Raw genomic sequence first — 21,905 nt, forward strand, 5'->3', positions numbered from 1 at the left:
CGCGGCAGCGCAGGCAGCTGCCGCGGCGAGGGTGTGAAGCCCCATACCGCCCGTCCTTACTACGGGACGTGCTGGCTGCGATCTCTGCTCTCTGGTGCTCTCTCGCATCGCTTTCGAACTGCGGCTTGTTCCCTCGCCGCACACACTAGTGTCCGGCCCAGCCGAAGAATGTACCTGCGAGAGGTCGTGTGTGTCTGTGTTTTGCCATGTGACTGAGGAGGGAAATTAGCATTCGCTTCCACACACGCTCGTAGACGTAGTCACTGATGCATATCGGGGAGGACCCGCGTCGCGCCAGGCCGCAGGCGACGCGCAGCTGCAGCGGCCGCTGCGAGGCTGGCGGTTGGACACCCCCCGGGCCCGCCGCGCCACCCCGCCACGCGATCGTGGATCGTGCAGCCGGTGCGCGATCGGGCAACTGGCGCGCGCAGAATGCCAGACACTAATATGGCAAATTTCTCATTCGTTGACGTTGTACCATGCGGCCCCCCGTCCCACACACGGGAGCCAACACAAGAAAGGCGCTTGTGTGCGGAGACGAGACACCCGGGCGCCGGGGTCGCACAAGTTCGTTCGCAACGATCCAACGAACCATCGCGCACACCAACCAAGCCCGCACGCGAGAGACAGAGTCAGAGAGCCGGAGTCGATTTTGTACTGTGACTGCGGGGCCCAAGCCGATCGTCAGTCCGTAGGCAGGCGGATGGCGGACGAAGGGCCGTCGGAGAGATCAGCCGCGTCTGATCGCCACATGACCCCTCACGCGCGCTTGCCCTGCTGCCACTCGCTGATCTGGCTGCGCAGGTTGTAGTTGGGGATGAGGCCGAAGGACTCGAGGTCCGCGTTGGTCGTGGGGCTCGTCTTCTTGCGCTTCTTGTGCACCCAGTGCACGATCGCGTGGCGCTCGTAGGTGTACCCGTCCGAAGCGATGACCGGGTCGATCATCACTTCGAAGGTGATCGGGCAGACAAAGGCGTCGGGCGGCTCGTCGCGCCGAGCGGCGGATATCGACAGCTTCTTCTCGAGCTCGACAAGTGCCTGCCGCGCCGCCGCCTGCTCCGCCAGCGTCTTGCCCGCCGCCTTGCCCGCGGCGCTGACGGAACCCTCGGGCGCGACGATGACGGTAGAGAGGAAGACGGCGTGTCCAGACCCGTCCGCCAGCGGCATCGTCGAGTAGTGGACCTTGCGACGCGTCGCCATCGCAAGCTGGTTCAGCTCGCTCTTGTAGTCGGGTTTCGAGCCGACCGCCGCCATGAGCGACTCCACCGCGTCGCCAGCGATGCGCTCCACTTCGACCACCGCCGCTTCAACGTTCGACTTGTCGGAGAGGGACGCGACGGCGCGCAACACGCGCCCCGCGTCGTACCCCATTGTGACGAGCGCGCGGACCGTCGCATTCTCGGCGGGGGAAGGAGCGGGCGCCACCGGCGCCGCCTGGCCGAGAGCAACAAGCGGCGCAGTGCGCCGCCGCATGGTGGACTCCGCGACCTCGGTGATCCAGGTGAGCATCTTGTCTCGCTGTACTTTGCGCGCAGAGAGGATGGTGATCTCTCGCTCCTTGTCGAGCCGAGTCAGATCGATGAGGCAGCCAAACTCGCTGCACCGGTCAAAGATCTGTAGAGTGCGGGAGAGTGTATTAAAGAGGGAATGTAATAAAGAGAACGGGCGGTGTCTTCAAAAAGTCACCGCGATGCGTCCGTTGTTGCGCGCGTGCAGCGACTCCTTGACGACCGCGTGGTTGTACTGGTCCGGGACCCGAACCACGTGGGCAATCGGGGGCGAGATGTTGCGGAGCAAACTCGCGTCAAAGCCGACGAAGGACCGGCGTGGCTTGTCGTAACAGAGGCGAAAGAATAGGTAGACGGCCGCGATGCGTCGCTCCCGGTGGCTGCGAGGGTAAGATGGGGAGGGGACGATCTTGGAACTAAGGTTGCCTAACACTAGATGGGAAGGGGCGGGAAGGGCGGGAAGGGCGGCGGCGCGGCGAGGGCGGGTGGGGGCGGCGAGGGCGGCGGCGGTGAGAAGCGGGGGCGGGTGGGGGGGGGACCTGCCCACAAGCTTGAGCTTGAGATCGCCACCTTTGTCTACGTAGGATATCTTGCAGCCCGACGCGGCCACCACCACCTTGTACGTGGCGAAAAAGCTTTCGCGCTGATCGTGCGGCACGTGAAACGTGGCAAAATGTGCCGCCTCGGACTCAGCGTACGAAGACTTGGCGCTCCACATGGAGCGATCGCCTAATAGTCCGCATGATGTAAGGGCGCCGCCAGCAAACGAGGGAAGAGGTTCTACAAGATGGCGTCGCCGCGCTTGGCCGGCGCCGCAGAGGGTGGCGGCGCGAGCGGGCGCTCGGCGCGCGTTAGAGCTGAGGGTGTGCAGCGAGTAGCATGCGGAGCGGCGTCCGCGATTGACGGCAGTGTTTTTGTGTGGCGAGGGACAGAGGAGCTTATACGAGCTTACTGTACGAGCGACTACCCAAACGCCGCAGCCGTGATCGAGAAAAAGAAATTTTGCCGCGGGGTGGCGTCAGAGGGGGGCATGGCGGCGGCGGCGGCGGCGGCGGGGTGGGGGGCGGCGGCAGCGCCGTTGGGGCCGTCTTCACCTGGTTGTTGGTGATCGGCGTCATCGCCGGCGGCGGCTACGTCGGCCGCAAGCGGTACGTGCGCGCGGGACGGTCGAAGGCCTCCACATCCGACTTTGCAGGGCATATCCTAAGCACGAGCCCACCCACCCTGCCTGCACAGCCTACACGCGCGCGCCGCGCGACCCGCGTCGCTCCTCCGCGAGGGCATGAGCCTTCCGCGATTCGAACCCACAGCCAAAAGCTGCTCGCTCGAACCGCGGCCGACTCTACCATCGCGGCCGCAGCTGCTGAGCTCTCCAGAAGACTGGTGCCTCATATGCTGCCTCCCTGCGGATGCTGCCGGCGAGCCTGGCGGTCCGCTGTACTACAAGGAAGTGCTGACTCGACTTCTTCCCGAATTCTTCTACCCCCACGACTCGGAACGCGAATGTGACAGGACCATCGGGTCCTTCAGCCACCAAAGTGAGATCACCCGAGTCAGAGCAGCTGAGCCTGCCTCTGGCCTCGCCTCCCTCTCCTTCAGGCATTCGTGGCATCCTATGGGTCGTCCAGAGTATCGACCTCTGGCGAGTCAGCCAGCCCCGCTTTGAGGGCGCCATGAAGTACAGCGATCGCCACCTCGCTGGCCTCTCCGCAGGCCCCCCCGACCGCGTCGAACTCATCGGCGCGGGCTCTCTCGGCTACGGGACCGGCCCCAGCTTCGGCTGAGGGCTGACAAGCTGCCGAGCCCAAATCACTGTGAGAGTCGTGATTTATTGTTGGTTTTCTAAAATCTTTGTTGTAAAATTCTAAAATCTCTGCTGTACCAAGAAGATTAAATTCTTTTTTGCTTGAACTTTGTAAGGTGCCTATATGGGCTTCCAGTATCGGACCTTCAAGACATGCGCTTTTGGCCGGTGGCCTCCTCGGACATGGTACCTCCGGTGAGATGAGTGGCTGCCAGTTCGAGACTGGGGCCGATCGAACTTGAGTTGTTCGGAGGAGGAATCCGGCCAGCACGGGTACAAAGAGGGGTACCTGGAGAATCCCCAGCTGCGGAAACGTAGTGTCGCTCAAGATGTGCGATACTGCGGGGGAGTGTAAGGTGCCTATATGGGCTTCCAGTATCGGACCTTGAGGCCATGCGCTTTTGGCCGGTGGCCTCCTCGGACAAACTTGTTCTTCGACAGGGACGCGCGCTCGGACGGCAAGTTCAGCGCGCCTCTTCAATTGCTCTCTCTCTCTCTCTCTTCTAGAGTGCAGCCACAGCAGTGCTTTGCAACCGCTAGCCAAGGCATGGACAGCTGGTTGGCACTTTCAGTCAGCTGCGTGGTCGTCACTGCGGTTGGATCCTTTGCAAGCTCCCTCGGCGGCGAGCTGCTGTTCGACGACCTCAAGGCCATCAATGAAAACAACGATGTTGTCCATCACGCGCCCTTTGTCGAGATTCTACGCCACGACTACTGGGGTACTTCCATCCGCAGCTCGGGCTCCCATGGCTCATGGCGACCGCTGACAACGCTCACCTTTCGCTTCAATCACGAGCTGCATGAGCTCGAGCCTTTCGGCTACCACGCGGTGAATGTAGCCCTTCACGGCCTAGTGAGTGTGCTCTTCCTGCTGCTGCTGCGACGGATCCTGCTCCCCACGGATCTTGCCGCGGCCACCTTTGGCGCTTCGCTGTTTGCGGCGATTCCTGTGCATTGCGATGCGGTGGCAAGCACTGTCGGCCGAGCCGAAGTGCTCTCGGGGCTCTTCGTCTTCGCCGGGGTGCTCGTGCACTCGCTCGGAGAGGACTACACTTCACCGACTGCACAGCTGCTCCTTCTCTTCTCAACCGCCGCCGCCGGGGCCACTGCCACGATGTGCAAGGAGCAAGGCGCGATGATGTTTGTGCTCTGCCTCGCTCTTGAGATCCTGGTCGCCTCGCGTGCTCCAGTGACGACGGCACCTGGGCCGCGGCGTGCAGCGCGCCTCGGATCAATGGCGGGTGCCGCCTTTGCGGTGCTGTACCTGCGCCTCAAGGTGGCGGGCGGCGTGACGCCCGAGTTTGGCGTCGAGCAGAACCCGACGGCGCACCATCCCGAGTTTGCCGTGCGCGCGAGGCGCCTTCCCGCGCCCCTTCCTATCCAGCCCTGCCTGCGAACGTGTGCCCACGCCGCACCGCACCGATGCTTGCGCCCTGGCCCGCAGGACCTTTGCGTACCTCGCCGCGAGGCACACGCTGCTGCAAGTCCAGACCAGCGGCTTCTCGTGCGACACGACTGGCTCGTCCATCCCGCTGTTGGTCTCATCGACGGACCCACGGCAACTGCTCACCGCCGCCATCGCACTGCCGATCGGAGCGCTGGCTGCAGCGTCGACCATTGGGGTGCTGCGGCGCTGGCTTCGTCCGCCCGCAAAGGCCAGTGACCCCCGCGAGGACGGGCTCGGCGGAGTGTGGTTCGCGCTGGTGCTGCTCATCGCGCCCTTTCTGCCTGCGAGCAACTTACCCTTCCATGTGGGCTTTGTGCTCGCAGAGCGCGTGCTCTATACTCCCTCCGCCGGGGTGTGTGCGCTCGCCGCCCTCGGCCTCCACGCGGCGACTAGCTCCGTCGCTGCCGTCAAGAGCAAGAGTGGAGCGAGCGGCGGCGGCGGCGGCTTGGGCTTGGCGGGGATGAGCACTCCCACTCTGAGGGCGATGAGCGTGGGTGTAGTGGCGGTGTACGCCTCAGCGGCGGTGCGGCGCAACGGCGCGTGGGCGACGCACAAGACGCTCTTCCGCTCTGCGGTGGCCGCCTACCCCGAGAATGTGGAGATGCACCGCGCGCTTGCGGCGACGCTCACCAACTTCGCCGACAGCGACGCGGAGCGCGAGGAGGCGGTCGAGCTGTACGCGACGGCGATGCGCATTGACCGGCGCGACGGGCGCCCGACGCCGCCCCGCGTGATTTTTAATCTGGGCGTCGCTCAGATGGGGCTTGGCCGGCTCGACGAGGCGGAGTCCTCCTACCGGCAGGCGGTGCGCTCCTCGCCCACGTCCAACCGGGCGTCGCGCGCCTCGGGCGAGGTGTCGACGGACGCCTTTGCGCGGTACAACCTGGGGCTCATCCTGATGCAGCGGGCCGAGGGGGCGTCAGCCGAGCCCGACCGAGCCGCGCCGCTCAACGAGGCCTTGGACCTCTTCGGGCAGGCCTATCACATCATCGGCGGCAGAGCCGCCGCAGACCAGCACGCCGCCCTGCTGGGCCACGGGTGCGGCGAGCTCGCGCGCCTGCTGGGGCAGGCCGAAACTCGGGGCGATGGCATGTTCCTCAAGGCGTTGATCATCGCGCTGATGGAGAAGCGGCGGTGTGAGGACTAGGTCCTAGAGGAAATTCCACACAGAGACAAAGAGAGAGTGACTGCCCCTGAACACTACGGCTCAAAAGTGTCTTTTTCACCCTCACCGCGCATGGAGGGTTGGGGTGGTGGCCAGATTGGGGCGCTCGCGAGCGAACTGAGATCCGAGGTGTGAGAAGCGCTCTATTGATCGTCGAGCAGGATTGCGCCCCGTGCCGCACACCGTGCGCACGCACACAACTCTCACAAACACGGCGCGCTCGCCGGTGAAACTTTTTTCCCGAATGGTAAACGACTCTTGAGAGAGTACGTGGATTACGGCTTAAGGGTCGCACGAAACGGTGTCAACAGGATTGGTTGCTCACGATAATAAACACGTGCACGCATGGGGCATGGCTCGCGCGAGCTTGTGCTCTGTGTAAAACGGGATCTGACAGAGGTCTCCGTCCTCGCGCGCTGGGAGAAGCGATACCCGCCCGCCGCCGCACCCGCGCCTAAGCCCACTAGATCAAGACTGCGATAGAAGCGCGTCGCGCCGTCGCAATCGGAGCCACCGCCTCCCACGCATTCGTATCCAAGTCGTACCGCTCGACCGAGCTGAGGCGGTTGTAGCCGTCATCCTGTCCGCTCACCGCATACAGCTTGCCGTCGAGCACCGCCACGGCGAGCTTATACCGCGCCTCTGCCATCGGCGCCACCGCTTCCCACACATCCAGCGCCGGATCGTACCGCTCCACCGAGCTGAGGGCGTTGTAGCCGTCGTCGTACCCGCCAACAGCGTACAGCTTGCCGTCGAGCACCGCCACGCCGAAAGCTATCCGCCGCACCGCCATCGGCGCCACAGCTTCCCACGCATTCGTAGCCGCGTTGAACCGCTCCACCGAGTTGAGGTAGTGTACACCGTTGTAGCCGCCCGCAGCGTACAGCTTGCCGTCGAGCACCGCCGCAGAAAAATTACACCGAGCCGTCCCCATTGGCACCACCGCCTCCCACGCGTTCGCAGCCGGGTCGTACCGCTCCACCGAGTTGAGGTAGTCACCGTTGAAGCCGCCCACAGCGCACAGCTTGCCCTCGAGCACTGCCACGGCGGAATTCTTCCGCGCCAACGCCATCGGCGCCATAGCCTCCCACGCAATCGTAGCCAGGTCGTACCGCTCCACCAGGTCGGATATTGCGCCGTCAGCCTCACTCTGGCCGCCCACCGCGTACAGCTTGCCATCAAGCACCGCCATGCCGACAAACTTTCGTGCCGTCGGCATCGGCGACACAGCCTCCCCCTCCCACTCATTCGTGGATGGGTCGTACCGCTCCAGCGAGTTGACAAGCTCGTAGTCGCTGCCTTCGCCGCCGATCACGGCCAGGCGCGGCCTCTCGCGCTTCTTCAGCGTCTCCTTCCAGCCGCGGCGCCACGCGCGGCACGTCCCCTTGGCGGCGTGCTCCTTGGTCGGCAGCTGGGCGAGGATGTGCGGGGCGAGGTCCGGCGAGAGGAGGACCTCAGAGAGCACCCACTCGGGCTGCTCCACGAGCCGTGCGGCGTGCTCCTCCGCCACGCGCAGCGCGGCGGCGCTCCATAGAGGCGCCTGCTCGTCGATCATGGCGCACAGCTGCTCTGGCGAGAGGCCAGACAGGCGGGCGCCGATGCGGTGGGAGGCCATTGCACAGCGTGGGTTTTCTTTTCACGTCGCTTGGAGATATAAAGCCATATTGGGGCGCTCGCGAGTGAACTGAGTCGATCGTCGAGCAGGTTTGCGCGCCGCAGCGTGCGCACGCACACAACTTATTGCTAAAAATCTCTCTCTCACAACTTACAATCGAAACTTACAAACACACTCACGAGGCCTCAGGCCGAGCGTTTTTGATCTCTCGGTCTGTGGGGGGCCGAGCCGCCTCGGGGTGGCGGGCGGGCGGGCGTTTTGAAAAACAGAAAACAGAAAACAAGGGGGGGGGGGGATGCGGCGGGGCCCCCCAGGCCCCCCACTGGGAGTAGAAAAATACGCCCAAGGGGGCCAAGGAGGCGGCGCGGGGAAGCAGCATCAGGTGAGAGCAGGAAGGATGGCGCTTAGGGTCGGCTTTGAACAAGGGTTTCCAGGTTTTAGATCAGTATTGGTGTCGGCACACATCCCCACATGACACATGAGGTCAGCGGCGCGCAGTACCTCTCTCGCAGGCTGATTTTGGCTGTTTTCGAGCTTGTTTTTGTTTTCAGACTAGGGGGCCCGACCCCCTCAGAGGCGGCGGGCGGGCGCCCACAGACCCAGGGATCAAAAACGCTCGGCCTCACGCGACGGCGCTCGCGGGGCCGGGGGACGCGCGCGGGGAGGACGGCGGGGAGCGATAGAAAACTGGGTGGGCGTGAGGGGCCGCGTTGGTATCATAAAAAAAACTGTTCAGTTTTCAAAGGCAAAAACGCCGGCGTACGCCCTCCCCTCACACTGACACTTCTCCCCTATTCCCAACTTTAGGTTGCGCACGTCTCCCAGCGAGCTAGGATCTCCGCTTTTTCTCCCCTAGTCATCCGCCCGCGCCGCGCGCCTCTATGGGCGTCTAGTGCAGCCACTGACAGAACTATTCCCGAGGAGTGGTCGACGTCTCGCCTGAAGTCGGGTGGGCTCGCGCACTGCTTAGCCCTAGGGGAGGGGTGTGTGTGAGGTGGTGGAATGGTAAGGTTTCGGGCCACAGGGGTGGGGGATTTGGGGGATGAGTCAGGAGCCAGCAGCCTTCCTACTGGACCTGAGTTCTCAGCTCTTCCGCCCGACGGGGTGGTCCCTTGGATTCGGGCCCCGCTCCCTTTTCCTGCGCCTGGTCTGTCCCTGTCATGAGTGTGTTGCGAGATGCAGAGCGGTTAGCTGGAGCACAGAGCTGGAGCACTGTCTGGTTAGGCTGGAGAGCTGTTAGGCTGGGGCACAGAGCTGGTTGGGCTGGAGCACAGAGCTGGTTAGGCTGCTGGTTAGGCTGGGGCACAGGGCTGGTTAGGCTGGAGCTGTTGGAGCACAAAGCTGGTTAGGCTGGAGCGCGGGCGGTGCGGCGGCCGGCGAGGGCAGCGCGGTAGGCGAGAGGCGGCCGCGGGGCGTCGAGTGGCGCGATAGGAGGGTAGGCTGGCCGTGGGGGGGCGCCGCGTGACCTCGGCAAATAAGTGATAAATATTGGTTTATGAGGGGCCAGTTTGTACGCATTGGCAACGAGCCTGGGGCGTGGCCTAGTTGGTGCAGCGTTCGGGTCGGGGTCGTTTTGGTCGTTGGTTCGAGCCCAGCTGGTGCAGGTCGTAGTCGCGCAGCGACGCGGGCGTGCGGGTGCGCGGCAGTGCGGCAGTGCGGCAGTGCGGCAGTGCGGCAGTGCGGCAGTGCGGCAGTGCGGCAGTGCGGCAGTGCGGCAGTGCGGCAGTGCGGCGCGCCGGATTTTTTCGATGGGCTCGGTCCGTGGGCGTGTCAGGAGGCGGCCGGCTGGGAGAAACTTGCGAAAAACTCCCAGGCCGGCCCAGGTGGTGGGTGTGTCACGGAGGCGGCCATTGGCACGCGCTCCTTAGTAACCGGGGTCAAGTTTTTTCGCGTTGGTATCATAGAGTTTCGCGAGGCGACCGAGCGGAAAAAGTATCACAAGAGACATACACGGAGACCTCGGGACACCTTCGCTGCTAACACACGTACACGTACGAGCGAGTAGAGTCACTCGAATCGCGAAAACTGGGCGGACTTCACTTGTGTGTCGCCGTACAGGGAGCGGGTGGCGAAGAGGCCGCCGGCGCCGAGAATCCCGAGCACCAGCTTCACGAGCAAGCAGCCGAGCGACGGCAGACGGTCGTCGTGGCAGGCATCAAAGAGGGCGGGGATGATGTCGTAGTCGATGAGGTCCCACAGGCCCACCCACACCGCCAGGCCGCATAAGATGGCGCCCAGGCTGCGGCAAAACTTGGACAGCTCGAATCTTGGCGCGCGGAAGTACTGGCGGGCGGCGGGCGGTACTCCCGCCGGCGGCGCGTGTGCCTTAGGCTGCGCGGCGGTCCGGAGCTGCGGCACCGAGTGGGCCGGCCGATCCGCTTGCGGGCCTGCGCGTGCGGTCACGACAGCCGGCGGCGGCGAGGGCGGCGGCGAGGCGGCGGGCGAGGCGGGCGGAGAGGCATCGCTCGAAGCGGGGCGCGCACCGCCAGCACCGGAGCCGGCGGCCCCCTCGGGAATGATGTGGGGAGGGGCAGCAGCAGCGTAAACGGGAGCGGCCGCCTTTGCTGCTCCTCTCAGCGGCAGTGGCTGCCCGCTCAACGGCTGCCCCGCCTCGCTCTGAGGACTGTCACTCGGCGAGACGAAGACGATGCGTCCGATCTCACCCTCGCTCCCGGTGGAGCTCGGTCCGGGCTGCCCGGACCCCTCCACCGGTATCCCAAACCCCTCCGCCGGCGTCTCCAGCCGCGCGACCAGCTCTGCAGCCGGCCGGACCCTCTCCATGGCCAGGCCGGCGCCGAGCATCGGCTGGCCGCTTGCGCGAGAGGGGAAGGACTGGAGGGCGGCGGAGTCGGGCCGCGCGGCGCGGATCGCCTGCAGCATCTGCTTGTCATACAGCGTGCGAGAGAGGAAGAGGCCAACCACGCCGCCCAGGATGAGCAGCACCCGCGCCGCCCAGTGGTCGGCGTGCATGAAGGCGATGATGTACCTGGAGTCCGCACGAGACGATCAGCAAGCGCCGCGCGCGGCAGCAGCCGAGGGCCACGGGGCGGCAGCGCACGATGTGGCGTCCCAGAAGCCGATCCACAGCAGCACGCCCGACAAAATGGAGACAGACGCCTCGAGGATGGCCATCGGCTCAAAGTACGCTCGTTGGCGCCGCATGAACATCCAGAAGCGCCACGACCAGTAGGATCGACCCGCCATTTTAGCGGCGTAAACCCGTGTGGAGCTGCAGATGGAGAAGCGGCGGCGCGCCGGGAGGGATTTCTTTTTCTAGGCTTGTTGTGAAAGTGAAGCGAAGGAGTTTTGTTGTAAAATTCTTTTCTAAAATTATTATTACTGTTCTTCACCTTCCTAACCTAACCTAGCCTAGGAAGACGGCTGGGACGGATTTTTTTGCATCCTAATCGAACCAAGCTCTCTCGAGCTCAACACTGGGCACGGGACTGGCGGCACTGGCACTAGCAGAGGGAAAGAGGAAAAGAAGTTCTGTACCAGCTGCACTCCAAGTGCTCGAAGTGTGTGTGAGAGATGCCTTTCGTTCGGTCGGGGCCCGTCGGGGCTCAGAGATAAAACTTCTGATCTACTCGTACTCGAGTACAGTCTGTTTCGGGCATTAAGAAAACAGGATCCGGCGCCACGCCGCCGTTTCTAAGCCTTTCCACCCTCCCCCCCCCCCGTGGTTTCTTAGCCCCGGCCGGCACTCAGGTCAGCCGGGCCGAGCGTGTTTCCGTGAGAAAATAAAATATTAAGTAAGCTGCGGGATCACCACCTTGTAGCCGGCGGGGGCGCCCTCCAGCTTGATGAGCAGGTCCTCGTCCGTGCCATCGGCTGTGAGCAGGGCGCCGGCGTGCTCGAAGTACTTGGTTGCGCTTGGCCTCGCCCTGGAGCGCCTTCATGGAGGCCACTTGTAGAACCAGTGGGCGCGAGGAGATGCGGCGGTCCGAGGCCGTCAGCGTGTTCGACTCCCACTTCTCGAGGTTGTCCTCGTCGTCGAGCCACTCATCGAGCAGCTGCCCAAGGTAGACTTTGATCTGGCGCCCCATGCCGCGATCAATCGGCTGCACCTGGTCGGTCTCGTTGGGCGGCACCTTGTGGTCGTCGACGCCAACCGACTGTATCAACGAGGAGGGACTTGGGTGAGTGTGTGTCGAGGGCGAGGTGTGGAGGCGGGGGCAGCCGAGGCGGAAGGGGAGGCGACGGAGGGGGCGGAGGCGTAGTATTGGGCTGCGGCTGCAGCCCGGCACTGGCGCGGGCCTGCAGGCCTGCGCGCCTGCGGCGTTTGCCAGCCGGCGCGCCTGCGGCGCGCCGTGGTTTCTTAGATTTTCGCGGAAATCGCTTGGTAGGGTTTCTTAATGCTACGTTTTCTTAATGCCCGAAACAGACTGTAGCTTCTGATGGTGATGCCATGCGTGACAACCTAATAGTGTCCCCAGCTATGCCTATGGGCGTGTTCACGTTGGAGCGGAGGGAGGGGTGGGAGAACTGCGGCACAGGCCGACCCCTCTTTGATAGGTATATTGATGAGGGGGTCGTGCCCAGGAATTTCTCAATGTTTCAACTAAATAAATAAATACAACGGACATCCCAAGCTAGGGCTGGGTCGAGGGCGCATCGCCGCGCGTCAATGTTTCATAAAATAAATAAATAAAACGGGCACGCCAAACGAGGGGTGGGAGAAGGACAGGGTCCCCACCTGCGCGAGCAGGATCTTGTAAGGACGATCAGGGACACAGGGGAACGGGAGCGGGGAGCGCATCGCGACACGGAGGGGGGCTGGGCAGGGTTCACCCACACGACAGGGTCCCAGGGATTCCCCTTCTCGTATAGGACAGGTTGCACCCGGCGGCACGGGGGCAGGCGCGGGCCTCCTACTGGTTGCGCTCTCCTAGTTCTCCTGCTCCTGACAAGGGACAGCGACGGGCTCGCAGCACGGTGGACTCCCTATTCCACTGGCGATATCTCTCGACTAGCGACCTTCCTCCGGCTTCTCACTACACTGACAGAGGCGGCCAAAAGGCTCACGTGGGTGGCAGGGCGGTGATAGGAGTCTCCCACTCTGTGGGCTTCGCTAGAGGTGCGGCCCCTGCGCGTGTCCTCGCCCTTGGGAAGGTCTTGGAGGGGGAAGGGGAAGGGGCTGTGTGTCTGTGCATGTGTGTGTGTGTGTGTGTGTGTGTGTGTGTGTGTGTGTGTGTGTGTGTGTGTGTGTGTGTGTGTGTGTGTGTGTGTGTGTGTGTGTGTGTGTGTGTGTGTGTCTGTGTGTGTCTGCGGGCGCTGTGCGAGCCGCCCTGAACGACCACAATGTTGAGCGCGCTCGAGCACCGAAGCACCGCGAGCGCCGGCGAGCACCACCGCCCCGCGCCTTGGCGTGGATCGGTAGTACACGATGCGGCGCCCAGCATGCTCTATCATGCGTCGCACCCGCAGTGGCCGAGCCGACCGCCGCTCGAACTGGCGCCGAGTGGCTCCCAGATCGAGCGCAGCAGGCTCAGTCGCACCTTCGCGGGGCGAACGCGAACCGAGCCGTCGCCGTTCGCCGCAGCCGCCAGCCGCCAGCCGCCAGCCGTACAGCCGTACAGCCGTCAGCCGTCAGCTCGCAGTCGCCGTTGCTGCCGCCGCCGCAGCAGCAGTGAGCGAGCTCCTGTAAACAGACAGCTGCCCGCCCACTCGTTCAAAATCGCCCTCAATGTTTCAACATTATTTTGCGATCAATTGTAAAATTCTTTTCAATCGCGAAACGAACGCAAAAACGTTCGCGGGCCCAACACATGTACATGTACATGTTGTTGTATGGACGTGCCCGACACGGCCCTCGTCAAGAAGCTGGTCAAGGACGCGCTCCTCAAGCCGCGGTACCGCAACGAGGATCCGGCGGCCGCCACTGAGGCGGTGCTGCAGGACCACGGGCTGGCGTCGCGCCTCTCCAATATGCTCTACGCCAGCCGGCGGGCCAGTGAGGAGCCGCAGACAGTGGCGATGGCACGTGCACTGCGCGGCGCGGGTCGGGCGGCAGCGACCGGCGCAAGATCGGCTGCTCCTACAACGGTCTCCACCCGGGCGGGCGACGTCGCGGAGCTTGACATCATGCGGGCGCTGCAGGCGCGTTGGCAATCACACGTCGAGGCGGCGGTGCGCAGGCTATGCGCAGAGAGTGGAGGGCCTCTAATGCGCACCACCGCGGCGGGCGTCGTACCTGCACCAAAGAGCAGTCGGCAGCGGGGCCTGTACGAGCCCAGCGAGATGCTGCAGCTCGTCGCCGACGCGGAGGCGCCTCGCCCCACCCGAACCCATATCATCCCCCCCCCCCCCCAATGCCCACAACGGTCAAAGCCACCTGCTGAGGCGGATGCTCTGCCGACGCAGCACGACAACGCGATGTCTTCGCACACGGGATTGCGTGGCTGGGGGCTCGTCCCGTTCGAGCTCGCAACGCCGAGCTTGGGGGAGCTCGCAGACGGCTTTGGCGAGCTCCGACCGTCAGTCCGCCAGAGCGGCGTGGACGACGAGCTGCGCGGCTGGTCTGGCGAGGAGCGGCAGGTGCTTCCCATCCGTCTCCTCGAAGTCCCCGCTCACCACCCATCCACTGCCGCCCCCACACCCCCCACCCGGCATCTCACGCGTCGCTTGCGCTTGTAGCGGATGGCGGCGAGCGTACTCGCAGACGGCCACGTGCCGCTCCTTCTGCAGTTCTTGCGTTGCGGCACGCCGGCCGGCACGCGCAGCGCACTGTGGCGCGCGGCGCTCGGGGTGGAGATCGACCAGGCTGCCCTCTCGTACTATGGGCGGCTCGTCGCCGAGATCGAGCGAGTGGCGCTCGTGACCGACGGCCTACTCGAGCGAGACGCCATGGCGCCGTGGGATGAGGAGGCGCCTCGTCGCGTCTCCCGCCGGACGGCTCGGCGCCTCTAGACGCTGGCTGAGACTCACGCGTCGCAGCATAGGAGTACTTTCTCTTCCGCGAGCGCGTGGCGACCTTGCTCGCCGCTTTCGTGCGCGACCCGTGGGTGAGACGCCACTCGGCGGTGCCCAGCGTGCACGTCACAGGCGCCTCGCCTCAGACGGGCCGCTCGTACGTCTTCCCGCCAAATGGCGCACTCCCGCCGCGCGGCTTGTCTGCGTACGCGTTCCCGCTGGCGTACTGCTACTCCAGGCAACGCCGGCTGCACATTGGCGCTCCGGCGCACCGGCTCTGACGCTCTCACGCAGCGACCCCTCTCTCCGGCCTGCGCCGCGCAGGCCCGAGGAGGCCTACTTTATGTTCCGCGCTCTGTGGTCGCGCTACTGGTGCCGCCTGCACGTGCTCTCAGCGCGGCGAGAGACCCTCCTCCCGCTCTGCCGCCTCTTTGAGATGCTCGTGCAGGAGCACCACCCGGCGCTCTGCCTGCACCTGTGCCGGCTCGGCCTCCACCCCACGGCGGTCGCCTGGCGCTGGATCCAGTTCGCCTTTGCCGGGACGCTGCCCGTCGAGCAGGTGCTCATGGTGTGGGACCGCGTGATCGGGTTCGACTCCCTCGAGCTCCTGCCACTGCTCGCGGTCGCCATCTTTCTCTTCCGCAGCCACACGCTCCTCGCCGCCACCTCCGCCGAGGAGGCGGAGCGCATGCTGGCCAACTGCAGCGAGCTGCGCGTCGTGCCGCTGCTGCAGGCGTTCCTCTACTCGCCACCCTCGCTGATAGCCTCCACCCCGGCGCCAAAGTAGGATGGAGGGTAAAATCTGTGAGAAAAATCGTCTGTGGGCTGGCCACAGGGGATCTCTCTCGCATACGATGCGCACGGATTTCTCAAATTCTTTTTCTCACGTGCTGGGCCTCCACCCAGTGCGGCACACTGCACTCCATGACAGCCAACCCGCCGACGAACCTGCCTTCTCACCTTAAGCGCGTGGTGATCGACAACGGCGGCCACACCTGCAAGGTGGGCTTTGCCGGCCAGTCGGATCCGGAGCGGTGTCTGCTCAACGGCGTCGTCAAGACAAAGGGGCCAACGGGCAAGGTGTACGTGGGCGACCAGTACGAGGCATGCCCTGACTACTCGTCGCTGCAGTACCGGCTCTCGCTCGAGCGCGGGTGCCTCGTCAACTGGGACACGCAGGCCGAGGTATGGTCTCGCGCGCTCGGCGCTGACGTGCGTGGCTCGCCCTCCTGTCGGCCACTCGTTGCCGGATCGCCTCACTCGCCGCCCGCTTGCGTCAGGTGCTCGCCGTCAACCCGGCCGACTGCTCGCTGCTGCTGAGCGAGATCCCAATGTGCCCGACCTCCATACAGGCGAGCCAGAGAGTGGCTGCCGCGTCGCCCGCTCTCCGCTCGTACACATCTCACCTCGCCGCCATCGTCCTGCGCCGCCGCCTTGCAGGACACGCTCGACGAGATGGTGTTTGAGCACTTTGGCTTCCACTCCTACTGCACCCGCCCTGCGCCTGCCCTCGCCGCCCTCTCGATCGCCGCCCAGCAAGCGAAGCAGCAGGCAGCCAGACGCCACACGAGAGACACTTCCGAGACACGTCACCACGGCCCTCCTCTGCCAGCCATGCCCGCCCCTGCCAGCAGGCGCCGGAAGCGAGCGCGGCACCGCCAATGCCAGCCTCGCTCGTCGTCGACGCGGGCTTCTCCGCGACGCATGTCGTCCCGATCTTCGGCTCCGCCGCCCTCAACTACGGCATCAAGCGGCTCGGGCTCGGAGGCAAGCTGCTCACCAACCACCTCAAGCAAGTCATCTCGTACCGCGCGTACAACGTGCCGAAGTCCACCGCCCCAGTCGGGCCGGGCCTTCGCACCCCACCCTCACGCGTCCCGGACCGCCGCGCGCGCCTCTCCCCGTGGCGCAGGTGATGGAGGAGACGCACCTCATCAACGACGTCAAGGCGACCCCCGCCCCCAGCCCCGCTTCCGCCCCCCCACCGCCCCACGCCCCGGCCCCGCTTCCGCCCCCACCGCCCCCCGCCCAGCTGCGCGCAGCCCCACCCCGCAGCAGCCCTCCCCGCAGCAGCCCTCCCCGCAGCAGCCCTCCCCGAGGCGGCCCTCCAGCGCGCCCCTCCCGCGCCGCAGGAGCGGCTCTGCTACGTCTCGCTCGACTTCGACGCCGACCTCGCCCTCACGCGCTTCCGCGGCAAGAAGAACACCATCCGGCGCGAGTTTGTCATGCCCGACTATGTCAACTCGATGCGGGGCACACCCAAGACCCAGACCCCGCCGGACACGTCCGCGACTCGCCCACGACGCGAGCAAGCTAACCTCCGATAGGCACCATCCGAGACCCGAACGCGCCGGCAGAGCCGGCGGCGGCGCCGGCGGCAGCGGGCGGCGGCGCGCGGGAGGAGGGGGCGCCTCCGCCTCAGAAGAAGGGGCGGGTGCCCGCGGACCGCGCAGAGGAGCAGGCGCTCTCGCTCTCCAACGAGCGGATCACGGTGCCCGAGCTGCTCTTCCACCCGTCCGACATCGGGCTCGAGCAGGCGGGGCTGCCCGAGTGCATCGTGCAGGCGGCCGAGGCGTGCCCTCCGGACATGAGGGAGGCGCTCTACGCAAACATCCTCGTCACGGGCGGGAGCAGCCGCTTCCCGAACTTTGAGGAGAGGCTGCAGCGCGAGCTGCGCGCCCTCGTGCCGAGCGACCTGCCCATCGGCTTCACCGCCGCCTCAGACCCGACGCTCGCCGCGTGGCGGGGAGGCTCCATCTTTGCGGCGGCGGCCGAGTACGACTCTGCGGTGGTGACCAAGGAGCAGTACCGCGAGGAGGGGCACGCGCTCTGCCGACGGAGATTCGCCGGCGCGTAGCATAGCAGGCACGCCGCAGCGCCGACACACGTCGATACATGCGCCACTGCCCCCCACTTTCTTGGTACGGTAAGCTGTGCGCGGGCGGCGGGCCGCCCTGCACCCCGGCGCAGACCAAAACCCTCAGGCGAGGTGTGCCACTGCCAGCGCTCCTGCGCTCGCATCGCGTGCATGTGGCATGTAGTAAGGTATGAGTCATCACTAATGTGTTGCGTTTTGGCTCATTTAGCAAACACGTGTCAACACATCGCATACAACAAGTGGTCACATCAAAAAAGAGAAAAGGGGGGGGAGTCGTGACTCGTGTGCGGCGCCGGCGGGCCGGGGCCCGGGGGACGCACGAGGCACACAAGTCACAACGCCAGAACACTTACTCCGGTCTCGCCGCCCCCGGCCCCCCCGCGCGCGAGATGCGCGCGCGCGCGCGCGCGCGAGGGCGGCTGGTTCCATTCAGGACGCGCAGAACTCGTCTCTCTACACATCGAAGCTGCGCCCCCTCTTCACCCGCGGTGGCGCGGTTGCCGACTGCTTCGCCTCCTCGAGGCCGGCACTGCGACCTCTTTTGACCCGCGGCGGCGCAGCCTCTGCCGACTTTGCCTCCTCGGAGGAGCTTCGGCGCTTCGCCGGCAAGGCGTCCTCGAGGAAGCGCCACACGACACCACGCTCCTTGCGCCCCACGCGAGATGGCGCCGCTGCGAAGTCGCGGGTCTGGTAGCGCCCGCTCTCATCCCAGAGGGCCCGGAAGGACCCGTCGACGAAGACGGCGACGACGTGAGCGAGGCGCCACACCGACCCCTCCTCCGCCTTCTTCGCGTGCGAGGCCTCGCAGTGCACCTCGAGCCTGGCCCCAGGCACCACGCCGCCCTGGGCGTGCAGGTTCCACTGCGCCTCGGCGAAGCGGAGCGAGAGCTGTGCGAGCGTGCTGCTCGCGAGCACGCGCCTCCGCCACGCCTGAGTGAGCTCGCGATGCCACGCGTCGCTCCACTCCACGTCCGCCGCCCCTCCATCACTGGCGCTACTGACTGGCGTCTGCACCGCGTCGTACATCCGCAGCAGCAGCGCCCGCAACTGCGCCACATCGACAGCCGTCTCAACCTCGAGCAGCCAGGATCGCCGCTCCTCGGCCCAGCTCGCAGCGTTGGAGGCGGTAGGGGCTCTCAATGGACCGCTTCGGGCCTCGCCAGCGCCACTACTGCCGCTGAGAAGAGTCGCCTCCACCGCAAGCAGCCGCCGCCGCATGGCGCGGAGGCTCGCCTCAGCTGCCTCCTCGATGGCCTCGGCCACCCCCTCCTCGTCCACCTCCTCCTCGTCGCCATCGTCAAAGCGCAAGCGCCACCTCGCAGGCTTACCGTCGCCGCGGGCGGGCCGCCAAGCGGACACGACGGCGTTGAAGGTTTCGCCCTTGACGATCCTCCGCACCCGTAGCCCAACCCAGTCGTGGGACGCATCCCACGAGTCCGTGCGACCGAGCTTCGCCTGGCCGCCTCCAGCCGTTGGCCCGCCGCTGCCATCGTCGTCCGCGTCTTCGGGCAGCGTCACCTCGGCTAGCCGCCGCCGCAGCTTCGCTTCACCCGGCAGGTCGCGCGCCTCCAGCGCGAGCTTGAGCAACGAGAGAGAAGCAAGCTGCCCCCAGCCACCGCCCTGGTGCTCGACCGCCAAGAGCGGCCCCAAGGGTTGGCCGCCTTGGTGGTCGTCTACAGGCGGCAACGGCCCGGGGAGCAGCCAGTAGACGGAGCCCTCGGCGTCGCGTCCCAGAGGCGTCAGGCGAGTCATATCGGCCCACTCTGCCCGCTGTACGGCCACCCTGTCAGCTTCGGCCTGCGCCGCAGCCTCAACCTTGGATGAGATCCGTCGGCCTCGCCTGCTTGCCCCCTCATCGCTTCCGCTCGCCGCCGTCGCCCCCCCTGCCTGCAGCGTCCTCACCTCCTCCTTCGCAAGCCGGATGGCGTCGCGAGCCGCATCCCTCACGGCCCTCGCCGCATCCATCGCCTCTTTGAGCTCTACCATGCTCTCGTGCTGCACTGCCGCGGCGGCCCAGTATGCGCGCTCGGTGTGGGTGAAATCCTCCTCAGCCGCGCAGAGCTCACCCCCGAGATCGGCTGCGCGCTGGCGCGCAGCAGCCAACGCCACCTTAGAGGCACGCTGCTGCTCCCGCTGTAGCTCCCGCACGGCCTTGGCCTCCCCGCGCCGCGCCTGTTGCAGCGACTCCCACGCCTCTGCAATCTCGGATCCCAGCACCTCGAGCGCCCGCTCGCAGAGGTTCCCGAGTGCCTGGCACTTGAGCGTGGCGTCGATAGACGAGTACTCTTCCACGCGCAGCCGGCGGCCGAGCTCAAGCAGCGACGGGTCGAGCCAATCCTTGTCGTGCACGGCCGACCCCTTGGACTCCTCCTTGAGCTTCCACTGAGCAATCACGAGCCGCAACACCTCGGGCCAGCCAACCCGGTCTGCGTCGAGGTAGGCAGCCAGGTCGCGGGCGAGCCACGCATGGACGCCTGTGCTGGGCCGGGGTACCCGGTGCACCTCCGTCGACTCGCCGTCCGAGTCGTCGTCGATGAGCGCCGTCTTATCCTCCCGCTCGAGAAAGAGGCGCAGCAGGTGGATGTGCAGCTCACCGACGAGGCCACTCTCGCCGCCCGAGCAGAGCCCGTCCTGAAGCTGCTCGAGGGTCGGCGTGACCAGGGCCCTGTCAGGCTGCAGCCGACGGCAAAAGCAACGCGCAAACTGCCACGTCACGAGCAGTGCTGTGGTCGCCTCGGCATCCAGCACTGAAGCGAGGGGCAACGTGTCCGGCAGCGAAGGCAAGCCACAGCTGCTCTGGCTTCCTGCCGGCGACGCACGCCCGTGCTGGTAGGACGCGCTGGACTCGTCGTCTGAGGCAGAGTTGCGTGCCGCGCCCGCCTCGCGTCTCGCCTTCTCAAATGGCAGACCCCCCCAATCGTCATCGCTGCTAAGGTCGTCTTCCCGCCCGCTTGAGGCGGCCCTCAGGGCGCCAGGCGCAGGGCCTGGCCGAGCTTGCGTCCCTGAGCGGCGACCAGTCTTCATTGCCGGCGGCATGTTTTCAATGCCGTCGCCGACAGTGGCCATCAATTTTGCCGAGATGCGTGGGGGGGGCGGGGGGGCGCAGACGACGCAAGCTCGCGCGGACGATGCAAGCTCGCGCGGACGATGCGCAGAGAGTTTCTGGTCAGCGCAGACGCAAGCAGGCGCGGACGATGCGTAGGGGGAAGCGCGAGGCTCCCGCGCGGACGTACCGGGATCGCCGGCGAATATCGAAATCGGGTTTTTCTCTCTCTAGTGTACGTACTTTTAGCGACTGGGAGAGAAGGGGAGACGGAGGCGCGCTCTCTAGGCCCTCTCTCTCCCTAGTGTATGTGGCTCTTACGTACTCCCGATTTTTTGTGCCAACATGCAAAGACAGAACCGGACAAGATCACGCACAAGTCGAGAGTTAATTAACAACCTCGAAACACCTCTCCGACGCGCTCGAGCTATGTACCTCTGTCGCACGAAACCCGGTGGTGAAACTGCTCTCCCGGCGTCGCACACTAGCCGTCGTGCGACTCGCCCGTGGGAGCATTTTTCTGCGATTCAATGTCGGGCAGCGAGGCTCCAGCCTTCAGCGATGACTCGTACGACTGCAGCAACACCCCCGCGGGCGAGCGGGCGAGCGGGCCCAAGCATTCTTCTCCTCCACGCTCCGCGTGCGCCGACAACCGGACGCGCAGCGAGAAGCGGACAGTGTTTGTCGCAAATCTGCTTCTCAACCTGTGCGGGGTCGTTCTCTGGGCTGGCATGCTGACAATCAACGCATTGTGCGCCGCTGTTCGAGCTTGCCGCGCCCCCGCCCACTTCTTTCTTACTCATAAGTGCGAGCGTGTCCTCCTGTGCCAGGTACGATGGCATCATCAGCACAACGGGCTGGGAGTTGAGTCAGGTGTCGCTCCTCTTCACCCTGCAGGTCTTTACCTGCTTCCTATGCTGCCCGTTGTGGGGGGTCGCTGCCTGCTACGTTTCGATTCGCAGGCTGCTCGCCGGCGCTCTCTTTGCCGGCGCGGCTCTCAACCTCCTAACTGGCCTCGTCTATCTGACGGACTCGTACGGCTGCTTCGCCGCACTGCAGATCCTCAAGGGCATCTGTCTCTCTCCTTGCCAATGCCTGAACCGCGCGCTCATCCCAAAGTACTACCGCCTCGCCGAGCGCGGCAAGTACTACGGCTTCCTTGAGGTTTCAGCCGGGATCGGCGGGCTGGCAGGCGTCATCTTTGGCGCCTCCTCGTACATTGGCGGTGCCGAGGGATGGTACGGGTGCGACACGGGCACGTCGAGCGACGAGAACGCCACCTTGTGCCCCGGGCTGGATGGGCACAACGTCACTTCCGTAGACGTTGCAGACGATGGCAGGTGCGACGGCGCACTGCCAAAGTGGTCTGTCCCCTTCTTCGTCCTCGGCGCCTTCATGGTCCCATGTGCCGTGCTCGTGCTCTACTTCGTGGTGGACCCCACGAAAGACGAGAAGCTACGCACGAGGCTCGGCCAGGAGAGGCTGAAGGCGATCTTCCCCGGTCTCCGTGATGAGGACACGCGGTTGAGCTTT

The 21,905-nt window shown here is 65.4% G+C and overlaps 8 protein-coding genes across 8 annotated transcripts; 5 read left to right on the forward strand and 3 right to left on the reverse strand.

Annotated features, from left to right (window-relative positions):
- Window positions 1-759: 759 nt before the first annotated feature.
- On the reverse strand, window positions 760-2,226 carry EMIHUDRAFT_118356 (hypothetical protein; the record flags this gene model as incomplete). The annotated part of the gene is made up of 3 exons (XM_005770978.1): window positions 760-1,614; window positions 1,687-1,934; window positions 2,079-2,226. 3 exons carry the CDS (start codon window positions 2,224-2,226, stop codon window positions 760-762), a joined length of 1,251 nt encoding a protein of 416 aa, XP_005771035.1.
- A 564-nt stretch (window positions 2,227-2,790) lies between these two features.
- EMIHUDRAFT_369806 (hypothetical protein) lies at window positions 2,791-3,292 on the forward strand (the record flags this gene model as incomplete). The annotated part of the gene is made up of 2 exons (XM_005770979.1): window positions 2,791-3,013; window positions 3,048-3,292. 2 exons carry the CDS (start codon window positions 2,791-2,793, stop codon window positions 3,290-3,292), a joined length of 468 nt encoding a protein of 155 aa, XP_005771036.1.
- A 567-nt stretch (window positions 3,293-3,859) lies between these two features.
- On the forward strand, window positions 3,860-5,906 carry EMIHUDRAFT_118357 (hypothetical protein; the record flags this gene model as incomplete). Its single annotated transcript, XM_005770980.1, has 2 exons — window positions 3,860-4,710; window positions 4,757-5,906. 2 exons carry the CDS (start codon window positions 3,860-3,862, stop codon window positions 5,904-5,906), a joined length of 2,001 nt encoding a protein of 666 aa, XP_005771037.1.
- Window positions 5,907-9,546: 3,640 nt separating this feature from the next.
- Window positions 9,547-10,743, reverse strand: EMIHUDRAFT_118358 (hypothetical protein; the record flags this gene model as incomplete). Its single annotated transcript, XM_005770981.1, has 3 exons — window positions 9,547-9,926; window positions 10,023-10,525; window positions 10,598-10,743. 3 exons carry the CDS (start codon window positions 10,741-10,743, stop codon window positions 9,547-9,549), a joined length of 1,029 nt encoding a protein of 342 aa, XP_005771038.1.
- Window positions 10,744-13,329: 2,586 nt separating this feature from the next.
- EMIHUDRAFT_631939 (hypothetical protein) lies at window positions 13,330-15,238 on the forward strand (the record flags this gene model as incomplete). Its single annotated transcript, XM_005771001.1, has 5 exons — window positions 13,330-13,806; window positions 13,903-14,076; window positions 14,176-14,418; window positions 14,481-14,689; window positions 14,776-15,238. The coding sequence occupies 5 exons, from the start codon at window positions 13,330-13,332 to the stop codon at window positions 15,236-15,238; spliced, it is 1,566 nt and encodes a 521-aa protein (XP_005771058.1).
- Window positions 15,239-15,375: 137 nt separating this feature from the next.
- On the forward strand, window positions 15,376-17,308 carry EMIHUDRAFT_243656 (hypothetical protein; the record flags this gene model as incomplete). Its single annotated transcript, XM_005770982.1, has 5 exons — window positions 15,376-15,663; window positions 15,732-15,815; window positions 16,086-16,292; window positions 16,584-16,688; window positions 16,874-17,308. 5 exons carry the CDS (start codon window positions 15,376-15,378, stop codon window positions 17,306-17,308), a joined length of 1,119 nt encoding a protein of 372 aa, XP_005771039.1.
- A 474-nt stretch (window positions 17,309-17,782) lies between these two features.
- EMIHUDRAFT_243657 (hypothetical protein) lies at window positions 17,783-20,395 on the reverse strand (the record flags this gene model as incomplete). Its single annotated transcript, XM_005770983.1, has 1 exon — window positions 17,783-20,395. The coding sequence occupies one exon, from the start codon at window positions 20,393-20,395 to the stop codon at window positions 17,783-17,785; it is 2,613 nt and encodes an 870-aa protein (XP_005771040.1).
- A 507-nt stretch (window positions 20,396-20,902) lies between these two features.
- On the forward strand, window positions 20,903-21,873 carry EMIHUDRAFT_243658 (hypothetical protein; the record flags this gene model as incomplete). The annotated part of the gene is made up of 2 exons (XM_005770984.1): window positions 20,903-21,123; window positions 21,203-21,873. Coding segments are annotated over 2 exons (892 nt in total), but the record flags the coding sequence as incomplete, so codon positions are not given.
- Between the last annotated feature and the right edge of the window lie 32 nt (window positions 21,874-21,905).

This window comes from Emiliania huxleyi (genome assembly GCF_000372725.1).
Source record: "Emiliania huxleyi CCMP1516 unplaced genomic scaffold EMIHUscaffold_395, whole genome shotgun sequence".
Classification (NCBI taxonomy): domain Eukaryota; phylum Haptophyta; order Isochrysidales; family Noelaerhabdaceae; genus Emiliania; species Emiliania huxleyi.